The sequence below is a fragment of the Prionailurus viverrinus genome, chromosome B4 (genome assembly GCF_022837055.1).
Source record: "Prionailurus viverrinus isolate Anna chromosome B4, UM_Priviv_1.0, whole genome shotgun sequence".
In the NCBI taxonomy this organism is placed as follows: domain Eukaryota; kingdom Metazoa; phylum Chordata; class Mammalia; order Carnivora; family Felidae; genus Prionailurus; species Prionailurus viverrinus.
Window position 1 is genome coordinate 45,528,410 of NC_062567.1, and position 24,694 is coordinate 45,553,103.

The 24,694-nt window shown below is 42.5% G+C and overlaps 1 protein-coding gene across 1 annotated transcript; it reads right to left on the reverse strand.

Moving 5' to 3' along the window:
• Nucleotides 1-399: 399 nt before the first annotated feature.
• Nucleotides 400-19,925, reverse strand: ARHGDIB (Rho GDP dissociation inhibitor beta). Its single transcript, XM_047865132.1, has 6 exons — nucleotides 19,783-19,925; nucleotides 8,945-9,128; nucleotides 8,213-8,296; nucleotides 5,374-5,450; nucleotides 2,200-2,263; nucleotides 400-1,101 (listed from the first exon to the last, which is right to left on the reverse strand). The coding sequence occupies exons 2-6, from the start codon at nucleotides 9,120-9,122 to the stop codon at nucleotides 902-904; spliced, it is 603 nt and encodes a 200-aa protein (XP_047721088.1). The 5' UTR covers nucleotides 9,123-9,128; nucleotides 19,783-19,925; the 3' UTR covers nucleotides 400-901.
• Between the last annotated feature and the right edge of the window lie 4,769 nt (nucleotides 19,926-24,694).

The following is a 24,694-nucleotide window of genomic DNA, read 5'->3' on the forward strand; positions in this document are numbered from 1 at the left end:
GGGCATTATACAATAAGTGTAGGATCTTATTCTCTAAGCAACTGGGATTATATTGGAAGGTCGTAAGCAGGAGAGAAGCAGTGGCTGATTTGGCCCACACGTGCCCTCTGAAATCCAAGATAGGATTCCCATAGGTAGTAGGATATATGGGTCTCAAGCTCAGGAGAAAGTTCCATATGGTACTACTATAAAATAAAATATCTCAGGATTTCTATTATTCACATTCTGAATATTCATTGCTCATTGCACTAGAACAGGGAGACTAAACATTTCCTAGTGATGCAAATACCGTCTCTACTGTGTCCAGTCCACACATATGCTCTGAGGACACTCACAAATGTAAACAATGTAGTTATCATATTTGTTCAAAGAAAGAAGGCAGGGAAATGAGGGTCTCAGTCAGATCATACAACTGTTTTATTTATTCTCTTGTGTTGTTTACAGTGTCTCCCATAAAAGAAGAACCCCAACTGATAGGCAACGTGATTAGGGACCTTCACTGAGCCAGCAGCAACCACAGAAGAATGCAGGGATGGGAATGAGCTACTGGAACCCAAGGCAAAGGACTGTTAGTGATAGTTTGCCTATTTCTTGGCCTCTAGTTGCTCACATGGGAAAAATAGAAGGAAATACTAAATGACCATGTATTGAAATGAAGAATTTTGAAGATCTGGCCATGATGAGGATTGGAAGGAATGGGCAGGATTAAAGTCTGGGTGTTAAGCATCTTGTGCTAGGGACCACTTTGAGAGACATTGCGGGACAAGAAGCATTGATAACAGAATGTGGGGAGTATTGGGGAAAGGACCTAGCTCTGAACAGGGAGGAGGGACAGGGTGATGAATATGACAGAAAGGGTACTTCTGAGTGGTAAGGAGGGGAAAAGGAAGGGCAGATGCACTCATTCTGTCCATTCCTTCTTGATAGACAGGTTCCACTCCCAGGTAAGGTGGTCATGCTTGTCATCGTCGGTGAAGAAGGACTTGTTGTGGTAAGTGCCTCGGGCCAGCATACCCTTGGGAGCCTCCTCAATCGGAGTCAGGAACTCATACTCCTCTGGCCGAGGCCCGTAGCTGCCAACCATAAATGTCGCTTTATCCACTAGGAAGAAAGGAAAGTTCATTAGGGTAAGAGTCTGAAAGAGAAAACAAACACAGCAAACTGGAAATTTCGGAGCACAGCTCACAGTGATCAACGCCAAGAGCCACAGTTTCCAATACTGGCAAAATGTCAGATTTACATGGGGCACCTTTTTATTTTCTTTAAAATATTTTTTTTTATCGGAGTACCTTTTAATAATACAGTTTTCTTTGACCCACTCTTAGATACTATGGACAAGTAATCTTCCATGGGTGGTCCCAAGAATCAGTGTTTTAAAAAGCATCACAGCTGATACTATCAAGAGAGTTGGGAAATCTGTGCCTTAAAGCTATGGGGATCAAGACTCTTTTATGGTAGATGTAGCAGATTATACCATAAAAAAAACTCCACATTAACGGAAACCTGAGTTCTGATCTTAGCTCTGCAACTATTTAAGTCACATAACATTTCTGGGCCTCTGTTTCTTCCTATATGCAATGAACTTCTTCTGGTCTTGGATTTCTCTGACACATGTATACCTGTGAACTTTTTTTTTTTTTAAGAGTATTTTAATATACTCCATCTTTATTCAAACTTATCTTGGTTACTCTTCCCCTTTATGAATAATAAGTTTAAATTCCAGAAACTGAATGCTGAAGGTTAGTGGTGGACCCAGTCTAAACTGAATCTCTGGATGTAGGCCTTACCATTGGTGTCGAGGTCAGAGGTACATATGTGCTTTTTCCTAGGGGGAGCGCCCATAGCTTTTAATCAGATTCTTTTTTTAAATTTTTAAAATTTTTTTTTAACGTTTATTTATTTTTGAGACAGAGAGAGACAGAGCATGAACGGGGGAGGGGCAGAGCGAGAGGGAGACACAGAATCGGAAACAGGCTCCAGGCTCTGAGCCATCAGCCCAGAGCCCGATGCGGGGCTCGAACTCACGGACTGTGAGATCGTGACCTGGCTGAAGTAGGACGCTTAACCGACTGCGCCACCCAGGCGCCCCGCTTTTAATCAGATTCTTACATGAGCCTATGATTAAAATTGTTAATAAGCAGAAGATTAAGTATCAGTGGGGAGCAGAGTTTGGGACAATGTAAAGTGTGGGTCCCTTACCTTTCACCCCAGTCCGGTAGGTATGCTGAACATATTTCAGGCCTGACACAATATCTCTGTTCACCTGTAGGTGGGAAGGATCCAAGCAATTCAGATTAAAATAGGTCTTTCATTTTCCCTCATCTTTCATGCTTATCCTACCTAGCAGTCTTCTCTGAGGACGGAAGAAGATTGAGATTTAATTCAGAATAAGTGTTACTAGTATCATTTCATGTGATGGTGAGGCAGAGATTGGAGAGATCACAAGACTGAACGTTGCCAATCTGGTTCTAATCATGGAATACTGTGCTGTTTGGTTTGGGGGAGGGGGCTGCTTAATTAAAACATTGTCTCAGTGTTCTTCATTACATTTATCCTTCCTCCAAAAGTCCTAAGAACAGTCTTGAGCTTCCCCTCCCTGATACTACTGGCCAGAAGACTGTCCTTGTCTTAGGAAAGGCTACAAAGGTACCAATGGAAAATATTATGTGAATACCTGAAAACCCTAACCTCAGAAATGATCTATCTAGCATGAAAAACAAACAACAAGGAGAAAAGCCGTAATGGAAAATCAGATTTAAAAGATGGTTGTGCCTGTAATGTCACTGAGACTGGAGTCTAAAGATGGGGAGATGGGCCTCATGGAAACATAGGCTTACTAAACTGATAAATAATGGGTGAAATCCACTCGTGTTTGGCAAGCATTTTGGATGTCTGTTATTTTCACATGTTGTCTGAGATGTCACCACTTTCCCAAGCCTTTCAGAGAAAGTTCACTAAAGTAGGATGAAAATATATATAGCCCAAGCACTTTGTTTTTCCATGATTCATTTTGCCTAGGCCTGAACTGCATTGCCCATTAATTTTATACTGTGCTCATGTTCATACAAACAAATAAAGTGGACATTGCGTCATTAGCTGGAGGGCTTGGTTAATTGTTCACCAAGATGAAGAATGAAAGCATCTTCAAATAATTTCTCCCAACAGTAATTATGGCTGCCTTCCTGTTTTGGACAGAATAATTAAACCAATTTATCAGTGCTATGTTTTGTTTTATTGGCAATGAGGTAGCTCAGCCATGAACCCTAGCTTGTTTTAGATGGTCACTCAGTAAAATCTGTCATACAAATCTATCAAAAGCATACAGAATGAAAACAATTCCATGGAAGAAATTGTGACAAAGTGATGCCCTAACTTTCTGATCACTCTGCCAGATGTGGCTCATACAAATAGAAAAAAGTGAATGCATTTTTCTAAAAGTCTCTACGCTAGTCCTTTGGTCTTTGTAGGAGATGTGGTCTGGTGGTAAAAAGACTGAAAAACAGGACTGGTGATTGCTACTCACCATAAGGACTTCAAAACGGAGCCTCCTGTTTTTCTACTGCTCCATAGAGGGTTCATTTAATATAAATATGTTTGAGATGGGTAATAGAGAAGTACGAATATTCATAGAACTCTCTTCCTCTGTCTGCACGCCTTCCCATTGTTCCTCTCCACTCCCAGAGGAAGAAGCCTTGGTGACCAGAGGACTGTGAAAGTCAGAGATACTACATGTCCTTGGGAACAGAAGGAAAAGGGGGAGAAACTAGAAGAACCATGCCCCCCCAGGCCAGGTTTTGGGGGGAAGAAAGAGAAGAACACTGAACACCATTGAAAGACAGATAATGCAAGAGGACTTTTGGAATGTGTTGCTGGTGTTATAAATGCAAACTTTCTTGGATACTTTTCAGCAGATGTCAGTAAAGACTTAAAACGCTTCTCAATTATTTCCAGTTTTGACCTGTTATTTCTTCTACCTGGAGCCCCACGCTGGGACAGGCCACAGGTTGGTTAACATGGTGTGGGTTGCACACAGAGAATGGTTTTCTCTTGCTTGAGACAATGCTAACTATCTGAAGCGGGTGGGACCTGAAAACTCCTTTCTGTGCCCTCCTTCTGCATCACCCTAATGTGTAACCCCGACCACTGCATCCTCTTCGGCTTTCCCACCACAGCAGAGGCCTATGTTCCAGACCTTTCCTTCTCATCTTACTCCCATCAAAATTTACCTTACCTCCTTCATTTGGTACAAATGGGCTTACTAAACTGACAAATTAAGGCAATAGCCTTAATGATTAAAAATTCAACCGATGTGTAACCCCTTCTAAGCATATTCGGATGCAATGCCTTAGATATAATTCTAGGCATATTTAGATACAATACCAAACTCTCGGGTGCTTTGATAATGAATAATACTACACGAAACAAGCAAGTGAACCATGGCTCAGTGCATATTGTAGAGTAGGCATCAACAAGTATTTTCAGAATGAAATTATTTTGAGGCATAATTATACGTGGTACAGAGTGATTGTCCACAGACCCTGAATCAACCCTGCACTGAGGGGAAAGAAGAGCCCAGTGTGCAAACACAGAGGGCAGATGGGGTCTTCCTTGGTGGCCCTAAAGGTCCCTGAAGGATATGGCTGAGAAGGGCAACCAAGGCAAATATAAGCAATTGAGAGCAAACAGTACATCTCTGACTTATTTGTTTTCAGTCAAGATTATTTTTCTTCTTGCTTTTGGCTGTTCAATGGGGTATGCATTCATTCTTTATATGTCAATTCCTGTTCAGTTTTTGCTGTTACCTGTCTGCTTGCTCCACAACTATAATTGTAGTTTCCAGTTATTTTCCAAGGTCCATACTCCTGGATTTATACAACCATTGAGCAATTAGAACTGTGGCTCCATCTGTTCCATTGTTTACTAATAATTGATTCGTTCATTTATCGATTTCTCAATAAGTATTCACTAAATATCATTCACAAAGTTTCGGGTAAGATATTGGAAACAAGAGATAAATAATCTTTCCCTTTCTCAGGGCACTTGGGCTGTACAGGGAAGAAATGCCACAAATGGTACAATACAAAATAGGGTGTGCTTCATGGACGGGAGCGTTGGGAGTTCACAGAACAGTCCTGTTGGTTATCAATGGAGAGTTCAAGGCGAGGGCACTGGTTGGGAAAAGGCATGAAGCAAGGGTGGGCCTCAGCAGGTAGAGCTCAGAGTTGGGGAGAGGACAGTCTAGAGAGGGGAGGTCAGGGGGAAGGAAACACAAAAACTGTGACAGCATGTTAATGCAAGACATTTGGGTTTTTTCCTTCTCTGATTATAGGAAGAATTTAAGCTTTATAAAAACATTCAGGGAAAGATACTCACTTTGAAGTTAATTTTGACTCTGTATTCAACACCTTCCTTTAGCACAAAAGTTTCTTTTTTGAGAGCTTCAAGATCCCCTGTAGAAGTAGATTTAGAAAGAGATTATTCTCCTCAGAAGGAGAAACACAAGAAGATGAATGATTTAAACTCCGGAGCTGTTTGCTGGGGTCATCAGAGCAACACAATCCTCATGGCCCTCAATTCAAAGAATATTTGAGACTAGTTGCTACACACACACACACACACACACAAACACACACACTTGAAAAGCTGAAATCTTATAGCTAGATATGGAAGAAATGTGATAGTACTTTTCCCCAAGTTTGATGACAACCCTAAAATGTATAAGGTATTAACAGCAGTGAGTTGTGTGTGACGATGTCTTTTCTTTTTCTTTTTTAATGTTTATTTATTTTTGAGAGAGAGAGAGAGAGAGAGAAAGAGAAAGTATTAGTGGGGGAGGGGCAGAGAGAGAGAGAGGGAGATCCAGAATCTGAAGCAGGCTCCAGGCTCCGAGCTGCCAGCACAAAGCATGATGCAGGGCTCAAACCCACAAACTGAGATCATGACCTGAGCTGAAGTCGGACGCTTAACCGACTGAGCCACCCAGGCGCCCCTGACAATGTCTTTTCTAATTGTCAATAATAAAAACAAGTTGATCCTAGAGGAACATCTGAATGATCTTGCTATTTTCTCTATTGAAAATGATATCACATATGTGGCCAAACAAAAAGATGATTAAAGAATATGCCCTTACCTTTCAAATAAATATAAGAAATATATTATATGGTAGTACCACCTAATTGTTTTTGTAGATTTGGTGATGTTTATGGCATTTTCTCGCTTTAAAAAAATTTACTTCTCTTGGTTTCCCTTTTATCATTCTAGATATATATTCACTTTGTACTTAATTTTGCTTTTGCATTTGTAATTTCATATTATTTTCCTTAAGGAGAGTCCCTTAAGTAATAAAAGCTTCAGGACCCATAAAACCAGGATCTGACTCTAATTCCTGTACTTTAGGTATGGAGGTAATCACTCTCTGTTCTTCTCCCAATGTGATCCTGTGTCATCTGACCTTCAGGGGTAAGTGTGTGTGTGTTTTGCTGTTTTGCATAGCTCTGTGCGTGTGCTTCACACCATGTAGTATATATACTACAATACTACATAGTATATATACCATATATATATAGCAAATAGTATATATATGTGTGTGTGTGTGTGTGTGTGCATTTATATAGTATATACATATACACACACAGTTTTGTATATATGCTATATATATATATAATGTATATTGTACATATGTACACATATATACATACACACACTGTTTTCTATATATACTGTATATTATGGGTATTATATGTGTGTGTGTGTGTGTGTGTGTGTGTGTGTGTGTGTGTGTGTTTATACTGGGATTCACCTCAATAGCCTTTTTGTGACAGAAAACCAAACTTAAGACATCCCAGTGCTAGGAAAGTGAAAGAAACTGAGTTTTCCCTGCAATACCATCAGGCCCTTAGATTTCCTCAGAGCTAATTCAGACCCCATCTAACAAATTGACAGTTGCACCTGGTAACATTACCCAATTTCACACAGGAAGAGGCCTGAGTCCTGGTGAGAAAGAAAGAGAGAGAGAGATTCTCCTAGAGAGATGCTAGAATGTGGGGGTAGCTGCACTTGTGTCTGCTGTAATGATTTCAGTTGAAGGGGAAGTGTGTCTTCTCAGCCTCTGATTTCCTCCCTCAGACAAGCCCATATAAGGCAAAGAGTGGATGTGTCCTGTGAGAAGGGAGCCACCTGGCCGCTGAGCCTACTGTTCTAGAGTCATGCTTTGCTCTGTCTCATGAGTCCACCTTTTGAATCTGGTAATTTTATTTTTTGCTGAAAATCTACCTTGGACACCCTCAACCTCCTGGCTCTTCCCTCTCTACCCTGGGATGCACACGTCACCCATAATACCTGACTTCTCAGCCTGTCTTTATCTCCTCAAGATTTAAGTTCCAGGAAAGGATTTGACCCTTGTCACAATAAGGGGAAAAGAAATAACATCTTAATTGGTACATCTTTAGTGGGGGAAGTTGCTTATACAAGAATCAGAGCTTTAGGCTAAAATAGTATGTACTTAACAGTAGAATTTCCAGCACTATTTAAAAGATTTTAGGGGTGCCTGGGTGGCTCAGTTGGGTAAGCGTCTGACTTCAGCTCAAGTCATGATCTCGTGATTTGTGGGTTTGAGCCCTGCATCAGGCTCTGTGTTGGCAGTTCAGAGCCTGGACCCTGCTTTGGGTTCTGTGTCTCCCTCTCTCTCTGTATGCCCATCTCCTGCTTTTGCTCTGTCTGTCTCTCTCTCTCAAAAATAAACATTAAATTTTTTTTAAAAATTAATAAAAGATTTTAGATTGCTTCTTGCCTTCAAGTAAGATCTCTAGGTGATGTAAGATGAATATTTTCTCTGATGTTTAGAATGTATAAATATTACATTTCAGAAGCATACAGCTTGCTTCTTAATATTTCCATCATCAGTCGCTTTATATGGATAGTAATTCCCCTGGTACTGTGTAGAGATAAAATTCTGAAGTAATTATGATACAAGTAAATACATCCAATGCTTATGACTGCACTCCCTCCAATTAATTAGAGACAGAGATTGAGCTTTTCATTAAGCATGGTAAATACTGCACTCTGAGAGCAATGATTTGGGAACCGATGCCAGCATACATGTGTCTGGCATTCACCTTGCCGGCATTTCCTTTTGCTGGGAGAGGGGGCGGAGACTAAGTTTTCCCTGCGATATTACTAGACGCCTTTGAACAGAACAGATGTGTCCACTTACCAGTGAGGTCCATGGTGATTGGTCCTGGGGCACTGTCACAAACCAGGCTAAGCCGGGTGACCTTGACATTGGGGGCTGTTGGGTCTGCAGGATTCAGAAAAGAATGTAATTTTAGGGAAGAGAACATGCGGGTACAGTGTGTGTACATTTCAAGTAGGAGAGAAGGAATATAAAAAGTGATATCTCTAATGTGGAGCGAATATACAGATGAAAGCGGCAAGTTCACTATGTTGGCCTTAATGGCCTCAGAAACTCGAGCAGGACTATTTCTGTGTCAAGCTTTTGGAAGCCCTTCTTAGTTATCAACAGCAAACATTTCCTGAGTGGCTGTGGGTAAGTTCCTCTGCTAGATGGGCAGTGCCCATCTATATCCAATTCTGCTGTTGTGTATGTGGAAGAGAGGAACGGTTAAGTAAGGAGTAAGGAAGAGAAAGAGAAGAAGGAAAGAAAATGTGAGAGAATGGAGAGAATGCCATATGAGTGGTAGTCTGAAGTTCTTTCTAAATCTCCCTTATGTGTAATTTTTGCCTATTTCAATGCCAACTTGCACTTTATCTCCAAAAAGGACTTAATCCTGCAGTTGTCATTTTATGCAGCATATATAGATCGTGCCTCACTCACTGAGCCCTGGAAACACTTGGCATTCTTTCTTTTGCACCTGCTTCTGTGTTGCCAAAATGTATGCCTGATTGGGGCCCTCCCACCTTCCCCCACCCCCCTGTACACACACACCTGCCACCACAGGGCCATCCCCCAGGAGTGTTTTCTTGTACTTGATTAGGCTTTCATCATCCTTGTCCATCTCCTGGAGCTCTTTCAGTGACTTCTGAGGTGGAGGCTTGTAATTGAGCTTGCTGTCCAGCTCATCAACATCTTCCTCCAGGTGTGCTTCTGGGTCCTTTTCAGTCATTTCGATCTATTTTAGAGACAGAGAGGATGATAGTCCATTAGCCAAAAGTCCACAGATATGGAAAATGTTTGTGGGGCTACTGGTAACACCATCCTTGCCCTAATGGACTTTTGTCATTGTCAGGGATTTTCCAGGATACTTTTTCCTAATTTAATCTCATATTTTTATGCAATGAGAATATAGTGCATTTGGTCTTTTCTCGGATCTTCCTGAATTTTTCTGCACTGTGACAAATGTCTCCTGTTCACCGAATAAAACAGACAAGAAAGAAATAGCTCATTTGTGAGTAATATGTAAGCGAAGCAACATAACACAGGCAGCCCCAAATAATGAGCAGAGAGCCCCAGTTCAAATAATTATAGAAATAACCACAGTTCTCTAAATCCAGCCACCACCCCTCCAGTGTCAAGGCTCTTAACATTGTACAGTCTCGGTTATGATGGTTTCAAAACACAGGGAGCCAAAGAAAGAGTTGGCATCTTCCCATTAATTGAATCTTTCCCTGAACTCCTGCAATACTTCAAAGGTAAGTCATGCAACGTTGTAGACCCCTATGATACCTGCCTGAGGTGTAGGAATGGTTCCCATCCAACACTCCTTGAGGGCAGGTACCAGGTTCTGTGTTTCTCTTGAATCTCCCATAATAATTGAATAGTGGAGGCATTTTATAAACATCCATTGTTTGATTTGTTTGGTTCTATAGCTAAAGATCTTCTGTTCTTTTGAAATGACATAAGATAACAAAATTAAATTCCTCCAGACGAAATGGTAAGGATTAGTATGTCTTTACTTTTACCTTCCACTGATCTCCCCTTTCTGGATCCCCTTCCCTTTTAGTACCTCCCCTACCCAGATTTCTAGTGACTTTATGCCCTAAGGCCTCATCTGGGCATACTCTGGAGTCTGTCTTCTTCCACTATCACATTATAATCTACCGTTACTTGCTGTGTATTAAAATAGTGAGGGGAGATTCTTTTTTTTTAATTGATTTATTTATTTTGAGAAAGAGAGAGAGAGAGAGGCAGAGAGAGAGGAGAGAGAGAATCCCAAGCAGTCTCTGCACCACCAGTGCAGATTGGGTCAAACTCGCGGAACCATGAGATCATGACCTGAGCCAAAATTAAGAGTCAAATGCCCAAATGACTGAGGCACCCAGGTGCCCTGAGGCATGATTCTAATTAAATTATTCACACTTGGGGCGCCTGGGTGGCACAGTCGGTTAAGCGTCCGACTTCAGCCAGGTCACGATCTCGCGGTCCGTGAGTTCGAGCCCCGCGTCAGGCTCTGGGCTGATGGCTCAGAGCCTGGAGCCTGTTTCCGATTCTGTGTCTCCCTCTCTCTGCCCCTCCCCCGTTCGTGCTCTGTCTCTCTCTGTCCCAAAAATAAATAAATGTTGAAAAAAAAAAAAATTAAATTATTCACACTTAATTGTTAGTGACTGAATAATAGATTTTTTAAAAATTACCCATTTTAGGGCATGTGTAGTCAGAGATTTTCAGAGCAGAAAGGAAACTTAGAGGTGATATATTCCAACCCTCATCGAATCATTGAAAAAATGGAAAGTCAGAGGTTAAGAGAAATGCTCAAATTCCTATAGCTGGAACTGCAGTGTCCTAATAAAGAGGAAGAAGTCTGTGCTGGAAGAATTTCAGGCCCATGGCTGGCAGCAATGGAGCTACTTGGGGGAAACACAGGAGGTATTTGGGCAAGGAGATAATTTCCTGATTTCCTTCAGTCCTCCCCCAAGAGTATGTCTCTTCCCTGCCATGTTAAAGGCTACATTGTTCCTGAGTGGCACAACTGTGAGACAATATCTAGCATATCTCATCTTAAATGACTTTGCAAACCTCTATAAAGTCCCCCAGGGGATGAAGCTATCTCTGGCCAAAACCAGTTATGGTTTTGAGTTTCGATGTCTCCATCATTGGCATCAGAAAGGAAAATAATTGGGAAGTGAAGCCAAACAAAAACAATTTTAAGAGAAAAGGAAGGAAAAGAAAGAGAAGAGAAAGAAACACTATCTCTTGGCTCATCGATCCTCTGCTAGCAAAATAACAAGCCAAACACCATGCGCTTGATCAAGTCTGCAAACAGCATTGCAATGCCCAGGTCCACTTCCTGTGCAGGAAGGAAACAGGCAGGCTTGTTCCTATGGCAACTCTTGCTTCAGCCCAAGATTCAGCACCACTCAAAGCTGAGCCTCTCACAGCACAAAAAACATCATGACCAGCTCAACTCATATTCCAAACAACACTCAGGGAAACTGAATGAACGGGTTAGAAAAATAATGAAGGGCACAGTGGGAGGAGATTGTAGATTGTAGGTAGTTTGAGGACAATCATGAAGCAGTGAGATGAAGAGCAAACCAGATAAGACTAATCAGAAAAGACAGGCTCTCCTCTGGTGACACCCAGGAGCCTGACTAGATACCCAGAATGCAAGTCACATAACAAACCTGTGGACAGGTCATCAGGAAGCCTATCTATAGATGAGGACATCTTGGCCCTCTTCAAAAGGCCTTTCTGGAATATATCGCTTGGCTCTAACAAATCATCTGCTTGAAGTCTGACCATCAAAAGATATCACACGTACCCACTAACTAGCCCAAGGTAATTTCCATAACCTGCAGGGAATTATTATTTTGCAGGCTGAAATCTCAATTTTGAAAGGAGAAAGAGAGGGAGAGAGAGAGAGAGAAGAAGAAGGGAGAGACAAAGACAAAGACCTGATCTCAGACAGGGTTTGACAACCTCTGTGTGATCATTGGCAAGTCAATTTATCTGTCATCTAGATCTTGATATTCTTACTAGTAAATCTGAGACTTACGTCAAGTCTAAATTTGCTTGGTTCATTGCAAACAGGTATACAATAATTGCTTCACAAAAATGAAACAAATTTGTTTAAAAGACATGTAAGAGGGGGCGCCTGGGCGGCTCAGTCGGTTGGGCGTCCGACTTCAGCTCAGGTCACGATCTCGCGGTCCGTGAGTTCGAGCCCCACGTCGGGCTCTGGGCTGATGGCTCAGAGCCGGGAGCCTGCTTCCGATTCTGTGTCTCCCTCTCTCTCTGCCCCTCCCCCGTTCATGCTCTGTCTCTCTCTGTCTCAAAAATAAATAAACATTAAAAAAAAAAAAGACATGTAAGAGCAGAGGATAGTATGAGGTTACTGTATAAAATTGCTGTAGTAAAGAGGAGAAAATTCAGGACCACATCAAAATAATTTGTTTGTTTGTTTTTTAATGTTTATTTATTTGTTGAGAGAGAGATTGACAGAGTGTGAGCAGGGGATAGGCAGAGAGAGAGACACAGAATCCGAAGCAGGCTCCAGGCTCTGAGCTGTCAGCACAGAACCTGATGCAGGGCTCGAACCCACGAACTGTGAGATCATGACCTGAGCCGAAGTTGGACGCTCAACCGACTGAGCCACCCAGGCGCCCCAAAATAATTTGGTTTAATCACATAGCATATAAAAAGGAGATATGAAGCTAGATGGTCCCAAACCAGTTCAGTCTGGAAAGCTGAGTAGAAAAAGATGAAAACATAATAATACAAGAAATAAAGAACTGGAAAAACAATTCTCAAGGAAACTTCTTTAAAGCATAATGTTTGGTGAGCACCTACTATTTATAAGACACAGTGCTTTAGCACACTCATACTGGTGTTTAAGTTACTCTCCAAAGTGGAGAGAGGGCTGGGGGATGGACAGCCACAGTGGTTTGGTTGGTTCATCTTTTCAGAAACTGTAGGTCTCTTGACAAATCTGGTGAAAGTCACAACTTAGAAAAAAGGAATACACCTATGAGATTGTGCTTGCAATCCAGAGGCTCCTAGGCTTTACTGGAGTCCAGGATTAGAAACATGACCTTGACACTGTGACTTCTTGGAAACATGAGGCAGAGAGTTGAGTGTTACAATGGAAGCTTGCCTGGCTGGGTCACTGACCCCACCTAGCTTTCAGCTGAGAATCATGTGTATCAAACCCCAAATGTTGGCTTATGTAGAAGCAGAAGGAGATACCAGGTAATGTCTATATCTGAGGTAATGACACAAAGCCTGGCAGAGGAGCAAAAGTGCAAAGGGCACAGCTCTTCAGGGGAAGAGTTCTGTTCAATATACTTGATTTTGGATAATTATCTCTGCTTTGAACTAGGACTTAATCATGTGTGGATTTTGGTTCTGGCTTGGCTACTGATCAGCTGTAACACCCTAAGAAGATGTTTCAAATACTGCGGATCTTACTCTCCTTATCTTGGGGTTTGGGGGGCTGGAGCACACAACCTCTAAGTGTATCTTTCCTAAGGTCTCCATCTGTAGATTTCTCCTGCCCTGCAGTCATGTGCCCACTAAGCCACAGTCATTCAGTTACCTTATTTCACTTGTGTACCCAAGAGACTTATCTATCTCTGTTTTACTATTTCAGATTTGCATGAATTCCCAAAAGGAACTGCATTTTTCATTTCACAGTTCATCTCTGCAGAACTTCAGATTCTGCCAAAGCCTCAGCCACAATAGCTTATATAGTTTGATGATGATTTCCCAAATTATACGTGTGCATATATTTAACCACAGATATCCGTTTTCTCTTTCTATCCCCCCATTTTATGGGTGCTTGCTAAAGTGAGAATAGGCATGTCGTGGAAATTCTATAGACTATCTTCAAGTATCATCTAAAGAACAACCGATTTTCGGGGTGCCTGGGTGGCTCAGTTAGTCGGCTTAGGCCATGATCTCATGGTTTGTGGGTTCAAGCCCCTCATTGGGCTCTGTGCTGCCAGCTCCGAGCCTGGAGCCTGCTTTCGGATTCTGTGTCTCCCTCTCTCTCTGCTCCTCCCTCACTTGCGCTCTCAAAGATAGATAAATAAACATTAAAAAAAAAAAAAAGAAAAACCGGTTCTCTTATTGATGGTAATAATTATAATAGTTAACTTACATAATGCTAAATGCTTTCCTGAGGATTATCTCATCATCCTCATGACAGCCTTGAGGACAGGTATTATCATTCTCTTCAGGAAACTAAAGCTCAGGTAAGTAACTTGCCCAAGATGACATGCTGTGTAAGGGGCAGAATTATATCTGAGCCCAGGTTGTCTGGCTTCCAGGAGCAACGATCTGTTGCTTCAGCCGTCTTTATTAAGAAGTAAAGATAAAATTATAGAACCCATTAGTCTTCTTGGGAATCTATCTTGAGGGTGCCCAGGCTGCGGTAAATGCTTCTCTGCAAAACTCTGCAGGCTTTAGCAAGGCAGGGAAGTGTCATATAAAGAGGGTTTTCATGCAACTCTGCCCAAGTCACCTGGCACAGGTCACGGAACCTCCCTGTGCTCTGGATTTTGTCCTCTGCAGAATGAAATCATTGCATTGGAAGGGTCTCTGAAACCTCTTCCTAATACAATGAATGCTCGAATGCTCCTTAATTTACGGAAGCCTCTGAAACGAGAAAAGAGGAAGTGGAGGTGGGGTAGGGGAGAACCCAGTCCATCTGTGTAGAACATTCTGGCTGGTCTTTTCTCACCTTCCTCTGCAGCTCACCCACTGTTCCACAAAGAGCAGAGCTGGGTTTTTTTTTTTTTTTTTTTTGTCGTTGTTGCTGTTTGTATGTTGTTTTGACTTTGGCTTTTTTAAACAGTAAAAGTGGAATGGACAATGAACAATTACATGTTTAATGAGGTTAGCGTGGGCTCCGTCAGGACCTGAAGCACATACTGGTTTTGTGTGTGTGTGCTTACTACTCATTATCTTTATCTTCTGTTTCACTGATGCTTCCACAGATGAATTTTCACAGTGAAACCCTCACACCCTTGTGTTTGCTACTCAGCAAAGCAGTGTAAACACGAAGGGTGTGCTGAGTTAGGAACTTAATCCTCTCAGGCTCAATTAAAATGCCACATTAAATCAGGATGCTTCCTCATGGTGCAAGAATGCCATAACACCAAACTGGTGGTTTTGCTTGCAAATTGAGTGAAATTTCCAAGACCTCGCAAGTGAAATACCCTTAAGAATTTGCACCCACCTCGGGATAGAGCACCCTTGTCTGGTTCACTAATGCAGTTCTAAATAAGCTGAGGGCCAGAAAAGGTGAAACTCGACTTTAGATAAAACAAATCACCTTGTTATGTCAAAGAAAGGTGATCTTCAGTGCCTACTAGAATACGGACTTTGAGTCTGATGGGTCGGAGATTGAAAACGCGGTTCTGCGGGACACCTGGGTGGCTCAATGGATTGAGCATCCAAATTTGGCTCAGGTCATGGATCTCATGGTCCGTGAGTTTGAGCCCTGCATTGGGCTCTGTGCTGACAGCTCAGAGCCTGGAGCCAGCTTAAGATTCTGTATCTCCCTGCCCCCACTTGTGTTCTCTCTCTCTCTCTCTCTCTCTTTCTTTTTCTCAAACATAAATAAACATTAAAAAAGTAAAATAAAAACAAAATGTGGGTCTGCACTGAATTATTGCATGACACAAGTAAATTATCAACCTAGCTGAGCCCAAGATTTTCCACTAGTAGTGTGGGAGTAATAATCTTTCTTTATGGGGTTGAAGAATTGGAACAAAGACATGAAAAGTTCCCGGCTGTCCTGGCCAATGGTAGATGCTGAATAAAGGACCCATGCTCATCCTTTGCTCCCTTCCCAGCGGTGCCATCTGTTTTGCTGAACACTTTCAGCAAAGTGAGGTCACTGACTGCCTAGGCACCAAGTGCTTTCCCTTGGATCTGCGGTGTTGACAACGTCCACTCCTTCCTTCTTAAAAATAGATTTTGTTTCTTTGAGGTGTACGGAAGAGACAAGAAGTTCTGGGAATCGCAAGGATTGTTTATTAACTGGATCAACCTGAAAATGGGACTGTCACTATTCTATTTCTTTAAAAAAGCTTCCTCATGGGCAATTTAATTTTAGATTCTATTTATTGCTCCCTTTCATAATTGAAGCCAGAGTTCACTCTGTGAATGATGAGAACTGATAAAAGACACAGGGGCGGCCAATAGAGAAAACTTCCTTTGGCTGTGGAGCAAAACACTGTGGAGATTTAACTTCTGTTCTGAAGTTGCCAGATCACTCACGTATCTAGACGCGCAGGCCATGCATATTATTAGATAGAAGTGGTGGGGATGAGAGAGGGAAGTACCAGAAGTGGGGGGACTTCCATCAGAGAAGTACCTATGTGAGTATGAGCATTCCCTGTCACCGTGTCCTGTCCCTTCCCTGCTGACCAGGACACGTCCCACTTTCCCCAGCTCTGGAGAGTTGGGCCATCCCTGAAGGACTGTCCACATGTCAGAGCTGGTCAAGGGTTCGGCTCTGCTTTCCTGGCTGCCTGGTGATTGGCTTATCTGGGGGAATCCAAGGTCATGCCTCAGGACACCACAAGCTGTCTGGGTTCTGGAGTCCTCTGTGGTTTCTCAGTATTCCATAGCACCATGGCGGGATCGGTGCTTCCCAGGCTCCTCAGGGCTGCTTTCTACCATCTTCGCTCTATGAAGAGCATCCAAGAGAGCAAAGCTGGATGAGGGGAATCAACTAAGTGCCCGAGAGTCCCTATTAGGGCCAGTAAACATTAAAATCAATCCAGAGGAGGGGACATATTACTAGATGCAGAATTCTTTAACATTTTCCTTGGTGGGAGAACCAATACATGATTTCTTCCCTGTGTATTCACAATACATCCTTCTAACCCAGATTCATACGTGGAAGGAGAGAGGACTCAGTGGACCCATTCAACTTTTCTGGGTGTCTACCCTGTGAAGTTACTATGCTCAGTATTTTTGCAGATATTTATTTTATTTTTAAATTATTTTTAAAGGCTTATTTATTTTGGAGAGAGAGGGAGAGAGAGTGTGCACACACAGGGGAGGGGCAGAGAGGCCGGGGGCAGAGGATCTGAAGCGGGCTCTATGCTGAATCAGAGAGCCCGACATGGGTTTTGAACTCATCAATTGTGAGATCATGACCTGAGCCGAAGTAAGCCGCTTAACCAAATGAGCCACCCAGGCACCTCTGCAAACATTTATTTGAACATTTATTTATTTGAGACAGAGAGATAGAGAGCATGAACAGGGGAGGGTCAGAGAAAGAGGGAGACACAGAATCTGAAACAGGCTCCAGGCTCCGAGCTGTCAGCACAGAGCCCGACGCGGGGCTCGAACCCACGGACTGCGAGATCATGACCTGAGCCAAAGCCGGACGCCCAACCGACTGAGCCACCCACGCGCCCCTGCAAATATTTATTTTAAGTAATCCTCAACAAAAACTGCATTAAGCCGTTATTAAGCAAAATACTACACTGCCATAACTCAATACGGTCACAGAAGTTTTAAATTAAGCATGAAAATAAGTAAAGACACTCTCTATAATCCCTTGTGCCGACGAGATCAGGCCCTTTAAGAAAGCTTTACTGACGTTTTACCAGCTCTGGCTATGGTGACCAGAGTACAGGGGACTCAGTAAGTGCTTGCTGAGGGGATAAACATTGAAGTTTCGGGAGCAACATGAGACCCATCTCCGGGTATGCCAGTATGGACTTTCATCCAGGGTCCCTGACAACATAACACTGACCTACAAACAAGGGATTAAAAACAATTTCTCCCATGAGACATTTCCTAAAATGTCCTTCTAAGGCATTGTAGCTGTTGGTTCTTTTTTTTTTTTTTTTTCGCACCAGTATGTGACTTTAGTCAAATAATTTAACAGTTCTGAGCCTTACTGTCTCCTCTGAGTCCTCTCAGGATTCAGAGTTGAGTTTCTACCAAGAAAGCACTTGACAGATGCTGGTTCTTTCTCTATCTGCTTATCTGCTTAGGTTTTCCTCCCTGGGGCTTCTCTCCCCGCTAGCTGCAGTTTGTAACATTTTGTGCTCCCAGGCCAATCTTTCTGTCAGGGTGACTTTGCTGAAAACAGAACCTCGATGCTGCTCACAGCACACTTCCCTAGGGAAAGATTCATGCTCTCCCAAACAAGGAAGGACGAAATTCCAGTCCCTGGAACACTCCAGTCAGCTTCTGTACATCTGTGACATAGCTCTTCCACAAGTGCTGGGACTGTGTAGCATACATGAAGAATGAATTCTTCTCTCAGAATTCTACACATCTTACAAGAGAGCAAGATGATCTTACTACTATGCTTGTGTCGTATTTGGATTTGGGAGGGATATTTTCTTGTCCACTTCACAAAACAAAGCAATGGCAAAGATCAAGGATGTCTACCTGTGCCTGAACCTCCAGGGCCAACACCGGCCTCTTGATTTCCCTTGCTTGATCATTCCTGCAGTGAGGATCCAACACGCTCACCTCGATTTCAGTGGCTCTTGGTCTCCACGTGAAGGGTTGACCAGGGGACCTCTCTATGAAAGCAGTCTGCCTTCCCCAGGATTTATCAGACCCAGGATAAATTACCCTAGGTCTAGAGTTTAATTACAGACAAGATCTATAAGACATGCTGATTGGAGCGTCCTCTAAAGGGAAGAAAGAATTTCAGGTCATGCCTAAAACACTTCTTTCTAATGGTCTCCAAATTTAGTGGCTTCCCAGATCAGGTATCCTAACAGATCTATTTGGATTTTTGTAGAACCTCTATATTTTAACGTTTATTTATTTATTTTGAGAGCGAGAGAAAGAGAGGGAGAGAGGGAGAGTGAGAGAGAGAGAGAAAGAGAGAGAGAGAGAGAGAATGTGCACACATGCATGAGAGGGGGAGGGAGAGAGGGAGAAGAAGAGAGAGAATCCCAAGCAGGCTCCACACTGACAGGAGCCTGACACGGGGCTCAACCCCACAAACCGTGAGATCATGACCTGATCTCAAATCAAGAGTCAGACGCTTAACTGACTGAGGCATCCAGGTGCCCCAGTACCTATCTCTTAATAAATTATTTGGTGCCTTCCATGTCTGCCTTCAGTTCTCTTGGATGTAAAGAGCTATTTTTTGGCAACAATACCCACTATCTTTCCGCCCGTCTGACTGCAGGCATTTAATAAACGGTTTCTGTTCATGGTGGAAATCTGTCTCCATATGACTGATAAGTAAATAACAATATGTTCTACCATACTTTCCCTTCGATTGTTAAATCCCACCGTACTCCGAGGGAGGCTTTCATTATGCGTTTCCCTCCTATCCCCAGAAAAGTTCTTTAGTGGCAACGAGTTTAATGTTTGACAGCTTTGAGTCTTTATCTTTTTTGCTTTGCAATCAGTCTTTTTCAATCTACTTAAAAACAGGAAACCACACATCTCCACCCCAGCAGCAACCCATCATCTACCAGCATGTTCCACACCAGTTTGTGTCCACAGTCTTTGTGCTTCTGAACTCGGCTAGATGCCCAGTCCTACCTTGTAGGAAACCCCTCCGGGCACTCCGCAGCAGTTACACTCATAGTCCTTTCCCCAGACACACAGGATTTCATCCCCAGGGCTGCAGGGCACACCCTCCCCTCCCTCACGGGGCTCTCTCCCCTGAGTCATTGCTAACATTCCCTGCTCTGACTTCCCCATTCTCTGCAGAACTGTTCCAACAGCCTCTTTAGTACTTTCTTATCATAAAGTTTGTTTTAAAGAGGAATTGCCCTTCTAAAAAAAATAAATAAATAAACTGGAGAGGGTCGTAGCCTAGTTGCGAGATTTACCACATTTCCCTGCGCCCACCTAGAGCCTCCCACATCCGAGGTATTTCAACTTACATTCAGTGGCTCACAGCTCTCTGGGGTGCCTCTGTCTCTTACTCTGACTTCTGAGTACTGGCAGTTAGAACAGGAAGGAAGTTAGTGAGGGGAAAAAAAAATGTTTTAAACCTACTAGAAGAGGAAACCCTGGGCTGTCTCAAATTCTGTTCCTTTGGACTGCATATCTCTCGATCAGTCAACTGAACAGTGTTCTTGTCAATTAATGGGACATGTGGGAGCATGACTGCCCGTGTGAGTGTGAACTCGGGTATGCATGAGTGTCCATGCAAGGGCATCGAGGCCATAGCCTTGAGCACTACGAATAATTGTGTGGGTGTGTCTAAAAATCGAGTCATTTCAGTGCATAAGCTTCTTGAGGCAAGTATCCTTGAAACCAGTGGCAATAAATTCGCACCAGCGTCACTTCATAGCACTGACGTCTCATCCTATATGGTCTCTGCCAGCTTTCTCATCAGCCAGATATCTTGAAAGTTTGCTGGCTGTGAATACAGAGTGCTAAGGAATTATGAACGTTAACTGCATATACTTGGCCCTAAACTTAAAAAATTGTCCTCAAACAGATTTTGGGGGTTTTGTTGGTATAATTTCAAAATGCAGCTCTGTACTGCAGCACAATCAAATGTTGCTTGTCGTTTTGGCCAAATGTTTTAAGTAAAAAACGTAAAGCACTGCTTTTGATTAAACCTAGGAATGAAGATCACAAAATAGCATCTAACTTCATTAGTTCATTGTCTTCTACCTCAGAATTTGTGATAATTTAACAAGTACTGAAATTGACTTTGTACCATATCTAGGGAATTGGTCTGTGAAGTAATTTAAATGGGAAAGAGTTGCGGAGGCCATATTGAAACCATTTAAAGGAACACTTTTTAGGCATTCAAACCACATTTATTCCATACACTTCCATAGCTGCTGCCAATAAACAATGCTTATTTATACTAACATTTCAATATTCACTGTTTATATCATTTCAGTACGTTTAGAGCTGACTAATCAAGCAAATATATTTGAAGAAATGGACATCTATTTTGCTGTCATTTAAGCGTACTGCATTTTGCTCCCTTTAATTTGTAAACGGATGCCGCCAAACGTATGTTACCTTTAGTCACTGGAACTGAAACAATCGAGATGGTGGTCATTTGGTGGGAGAAAAGAGGTTAATCTAGAAAAACAGAAAAAGGACAGCAGTGTATGATTAAAATTGGAAAAAGCGCTGAAAACCAAATACAGACTTAGTGTGTAAATTTCAAAATGATGTAGAGAGAAGATAGCCCTTGAAACAAAGCATCTGACTGCATCATAAGTCAAAGCAAATATTAGTCTGCAGGGAAGAGATTTTGTAGCTTAGTATTCTCAAGAGGGGACACATTTCTTCTTTCAATAGCATTTGTCGAGCACCTTTTTTCTGCCAGTTATTGTTCGAGGCACCACTGAAACATCAGTAGACAACAGACAAAAATCTCTGCTCTCTTGTGGAAATTATGTTCTAGGGGAGACAGACAATTCAAAAATAACATAGGTAGAATAAATTATTTAGAACAAGAAAGATTTAAAAATTGGGAATGGTAGATTCATAGTCTCCATGCCATACCCATTTCTCATGCTATTTGGGAAGACGTCACGAGTCAAACAGGGCTTTTTTTTTTTTCCTGCCAAGTCCAATGTGACTCCACAATTTTTCTTAATGCACTGCTCTAGATATGGACATTAGAAGGTATAGACACCACTAGAAATTGTCTGTAAAATCAGTTTGTACGTGTGCAGTGTGTATGTATTTATTGGGGGAGGAGAGAGCATGCATAATTTTCATCAAATTCTCAAAAGAGTCCATGACCTCAAAAGGATTAAGAATTGCCAACTTAAAGCCTCTCTTTCTTTTTAATTTTAGAGAGAGCGAGAAAGAGAGAGAGAGAGAGAATGAGCTGGGGAGACAGGCAGAGGGAGAGAGAGAGAGGATCTTAAGCAGGCTCCGTGCTCAGCGTGGAGCCTGAGGAAGGAGCTAGATTCCACGACCCCAGGGTCATGACCTGAGCCAAAATCAAGAGTTGGATGTTCAACGGACTGAGTCACCCAGGCACCCCTAAAGCCTCTTCTTGATGATATAGCAGTGGACTTTCAGTAACTTGGGGGACAACTGTGATGTTCTCCTAAAATATCCTTTGGTATCGCAGTCAGGGCAGGGATCTATCCAAAATTCCCATTTCTCATTTTTCTTCCGTCATAGTTCATTGTTCACCTGTATTTATCGGATGGGAAAACCGATGAAGAGACTTTTCAAAGAAGTCTACGATGGGAGACACTGCTTCTAGCCCATGCTGACGAAGGTGTGTTATGCATCGAAAACTTCCTTCCCCATATCTAAGCTTCCTCAGATGTAAGACGAGGCCCGTCGTGGCGGTAAGGATGCTCTCAGTCTAAGGACCTTAGCTCTGTGCTGCCAAACGAAATCAGCAGAACTTGGAAAACCGCCTAAGAATTTCTAGAGAAATGATGGAAACTTTGAGGTATTTTCCAGCTTTCCTTTGTTGTTATAAGCACCACCTGAAAGGTAAATTCTAGGCAGATCTTCCAAGGGGCGGTGCCTTTGCCTTGGGCCTAAAAAAAGCAACAAAGGACTGCAGACTTAAAACTTCCCCTTTTTGCACAGACGTATTTCTCTGAGGCTACAAATAGAGACAATAGACTCTCAGAGAAGACTTTCTGCCCTGAGAGCTGTCCATTTTCAAATGTGCCCACGAGGCACCAACAGCAGGCTGGGGGTAGAGCTGCAGTTCAGACAGAGGTCCTGGCTCTCTGTCTTCCCATCAGTGGATCCTTGGGCCACGGTTTTCATTTCTCTGAGCCTCAGTTTTCTCATCTGTGAAAGAGGAATGATGTCAACCTTCAGCATTGCTAGAAGGGTTGGAAATAACGTGCGAGAAAGCATCCAGCAAGGTTTCCACCTCAGAAAAGTGCTCAATACTCAACAAATGGTGGAGGCTAGGAAAATCATCACCATCATCATTTCCACATTAATTTTTTATTTTTATTTTTAGAGAGAATCCGATGCAGACTCCACGCCTGGCGCAGAGGCCGATGCGGGGCTCGATCCCATGACCCTGGGATCATGACCTGAGCTGAAATCAAGAGTCAGGTGCTTAATGACTGAGCCACCCAGGCGCCCCCCCCCCCACTTTACATTTTGATCCTTATTTTTGCATAACACATATTAGAATCAGTAGGAAAGAGGCATTTTCATCTAAGTACTCACAATCAGCATCCATAAATCTCAAATATAAATATCTTATATAGTAACTCCTTCTTCTTTGAAGCTTTCCAGCACCGATCCAGGACAAGTGTGTTGTATTTTTTTCCCCTAGAGTGTGCACTGTTTATACAATTATAATTTAGACCTTTAGTGAGCGCTGCTTTGTGTTAAGCGATTCTTTTCTGAGCGTTAGACTTATCTCTCCACCCAAATATAAAATGTGTGAGGAAAGGCCGCTGTCGTTCGTATCGTGTAATGCTTGGAGTGGCTCGCATAATGCTTGTCAGACTTATGCAAGACATTGAGTAAAATTCTTTAGTAGATATGTATATGTCTAAATTAGACAGGAATGCCTACATTATGCACCCCACTCCATCTCTTTCCTCTGGTGAGAGCGTTGCCTTGGCGAAGAAAGAATACAAATATGAGCAAGGTCGTGTGTCCACAGGGAATCACTGAAACCAACTTCTCTGTTTCTTCCTTTCTTCTATATATACGACACAGCGAACTACATTCTGCAGGGGTTCAGAGCCTTGACGTAAAGGCTTATTTCCGAATTCGACAAGCCCTTAAGAATTCCCGACTATATCCCAGGACCTGTGCACAGGAGCAGAGAGAAACACAGTCCTGAGGCACAATCCTAGACCTCATGCTACTAACAACGTAGTGAGGAAGACAGAAACAAATGAAATTTTTTATGTATGCTTAGGAAAAGAAATGCTCATGGGGTAGTATGAGAGAAGTCAGTAAGGACATCAAAGAAGGCTTCTTGGAGGAAGTGACTGCAACGCTAAATCTCAAAGGGTAGTATACATTGGTACACTGGGGAGGGTTGGAAGTGGAGGGCAAGGCAATTGAGGAAAGGGAGACCATGAGCAGTGGCATGGCAGCCTAAAATGGTGTGGTATGTCCAGGAAATTATAAAGAAGAAGCTCAAGGTTGCTGGACTTCCAAAGTGAACATTATATAAGGATAAGAAATGTGTCTAGAGCAGGGCAGGCACAGGGTTCACATCACAGTAGATCTCTTATGCTATGCAAATAAGGAACACAGTCTTGATCCTGTCAGTGACAATAGAGCTGTTGAGACTAAAGAGGCGCATGAACAGATTTGTATTTTATTCTGTAGTTTATTCTGGTAGTTGTGTTGATGGATTGGATGGGAACAAAACCAGTTTAGAGACTGTTTAGGTCTGAACTAGAGTGTTCACAGGAGGGATGGACAGAGGCTGTCGGATACAAGAAATACTTAGGTAAAATTGGCACGACCTTGTAATTGGAGGGGTGTCAAGGATGGAGGTGAGGAGGAGTGAGGACTTACGGGTTTCTTGCAACAATGTCCTTGGGGGTACCATCAACTGAGATAGAAAATACACAAGAAAGAATAAATGTTTTGGGGGAGATTATGGCCTGAATTTGGACATATCGAGTGTTGAGTTTGAAAAACCTGTGCTATTTCTAGGAGGTGATTTTTTGACAGATATATATATCTATGCCCGGATTTCAACTCTAAACTAATGATTTATACTTCATCAGGCTAGGGATAGTAGTTTAAACCAAGTTACCCAAAGTGTGGTCCGTGGATCAGCAAATTGGCATCACCCAGGAATTTGTTAGAAATGCAAATTCTTAGGTCAACTGCAGGCCTATGATATCAGAATGT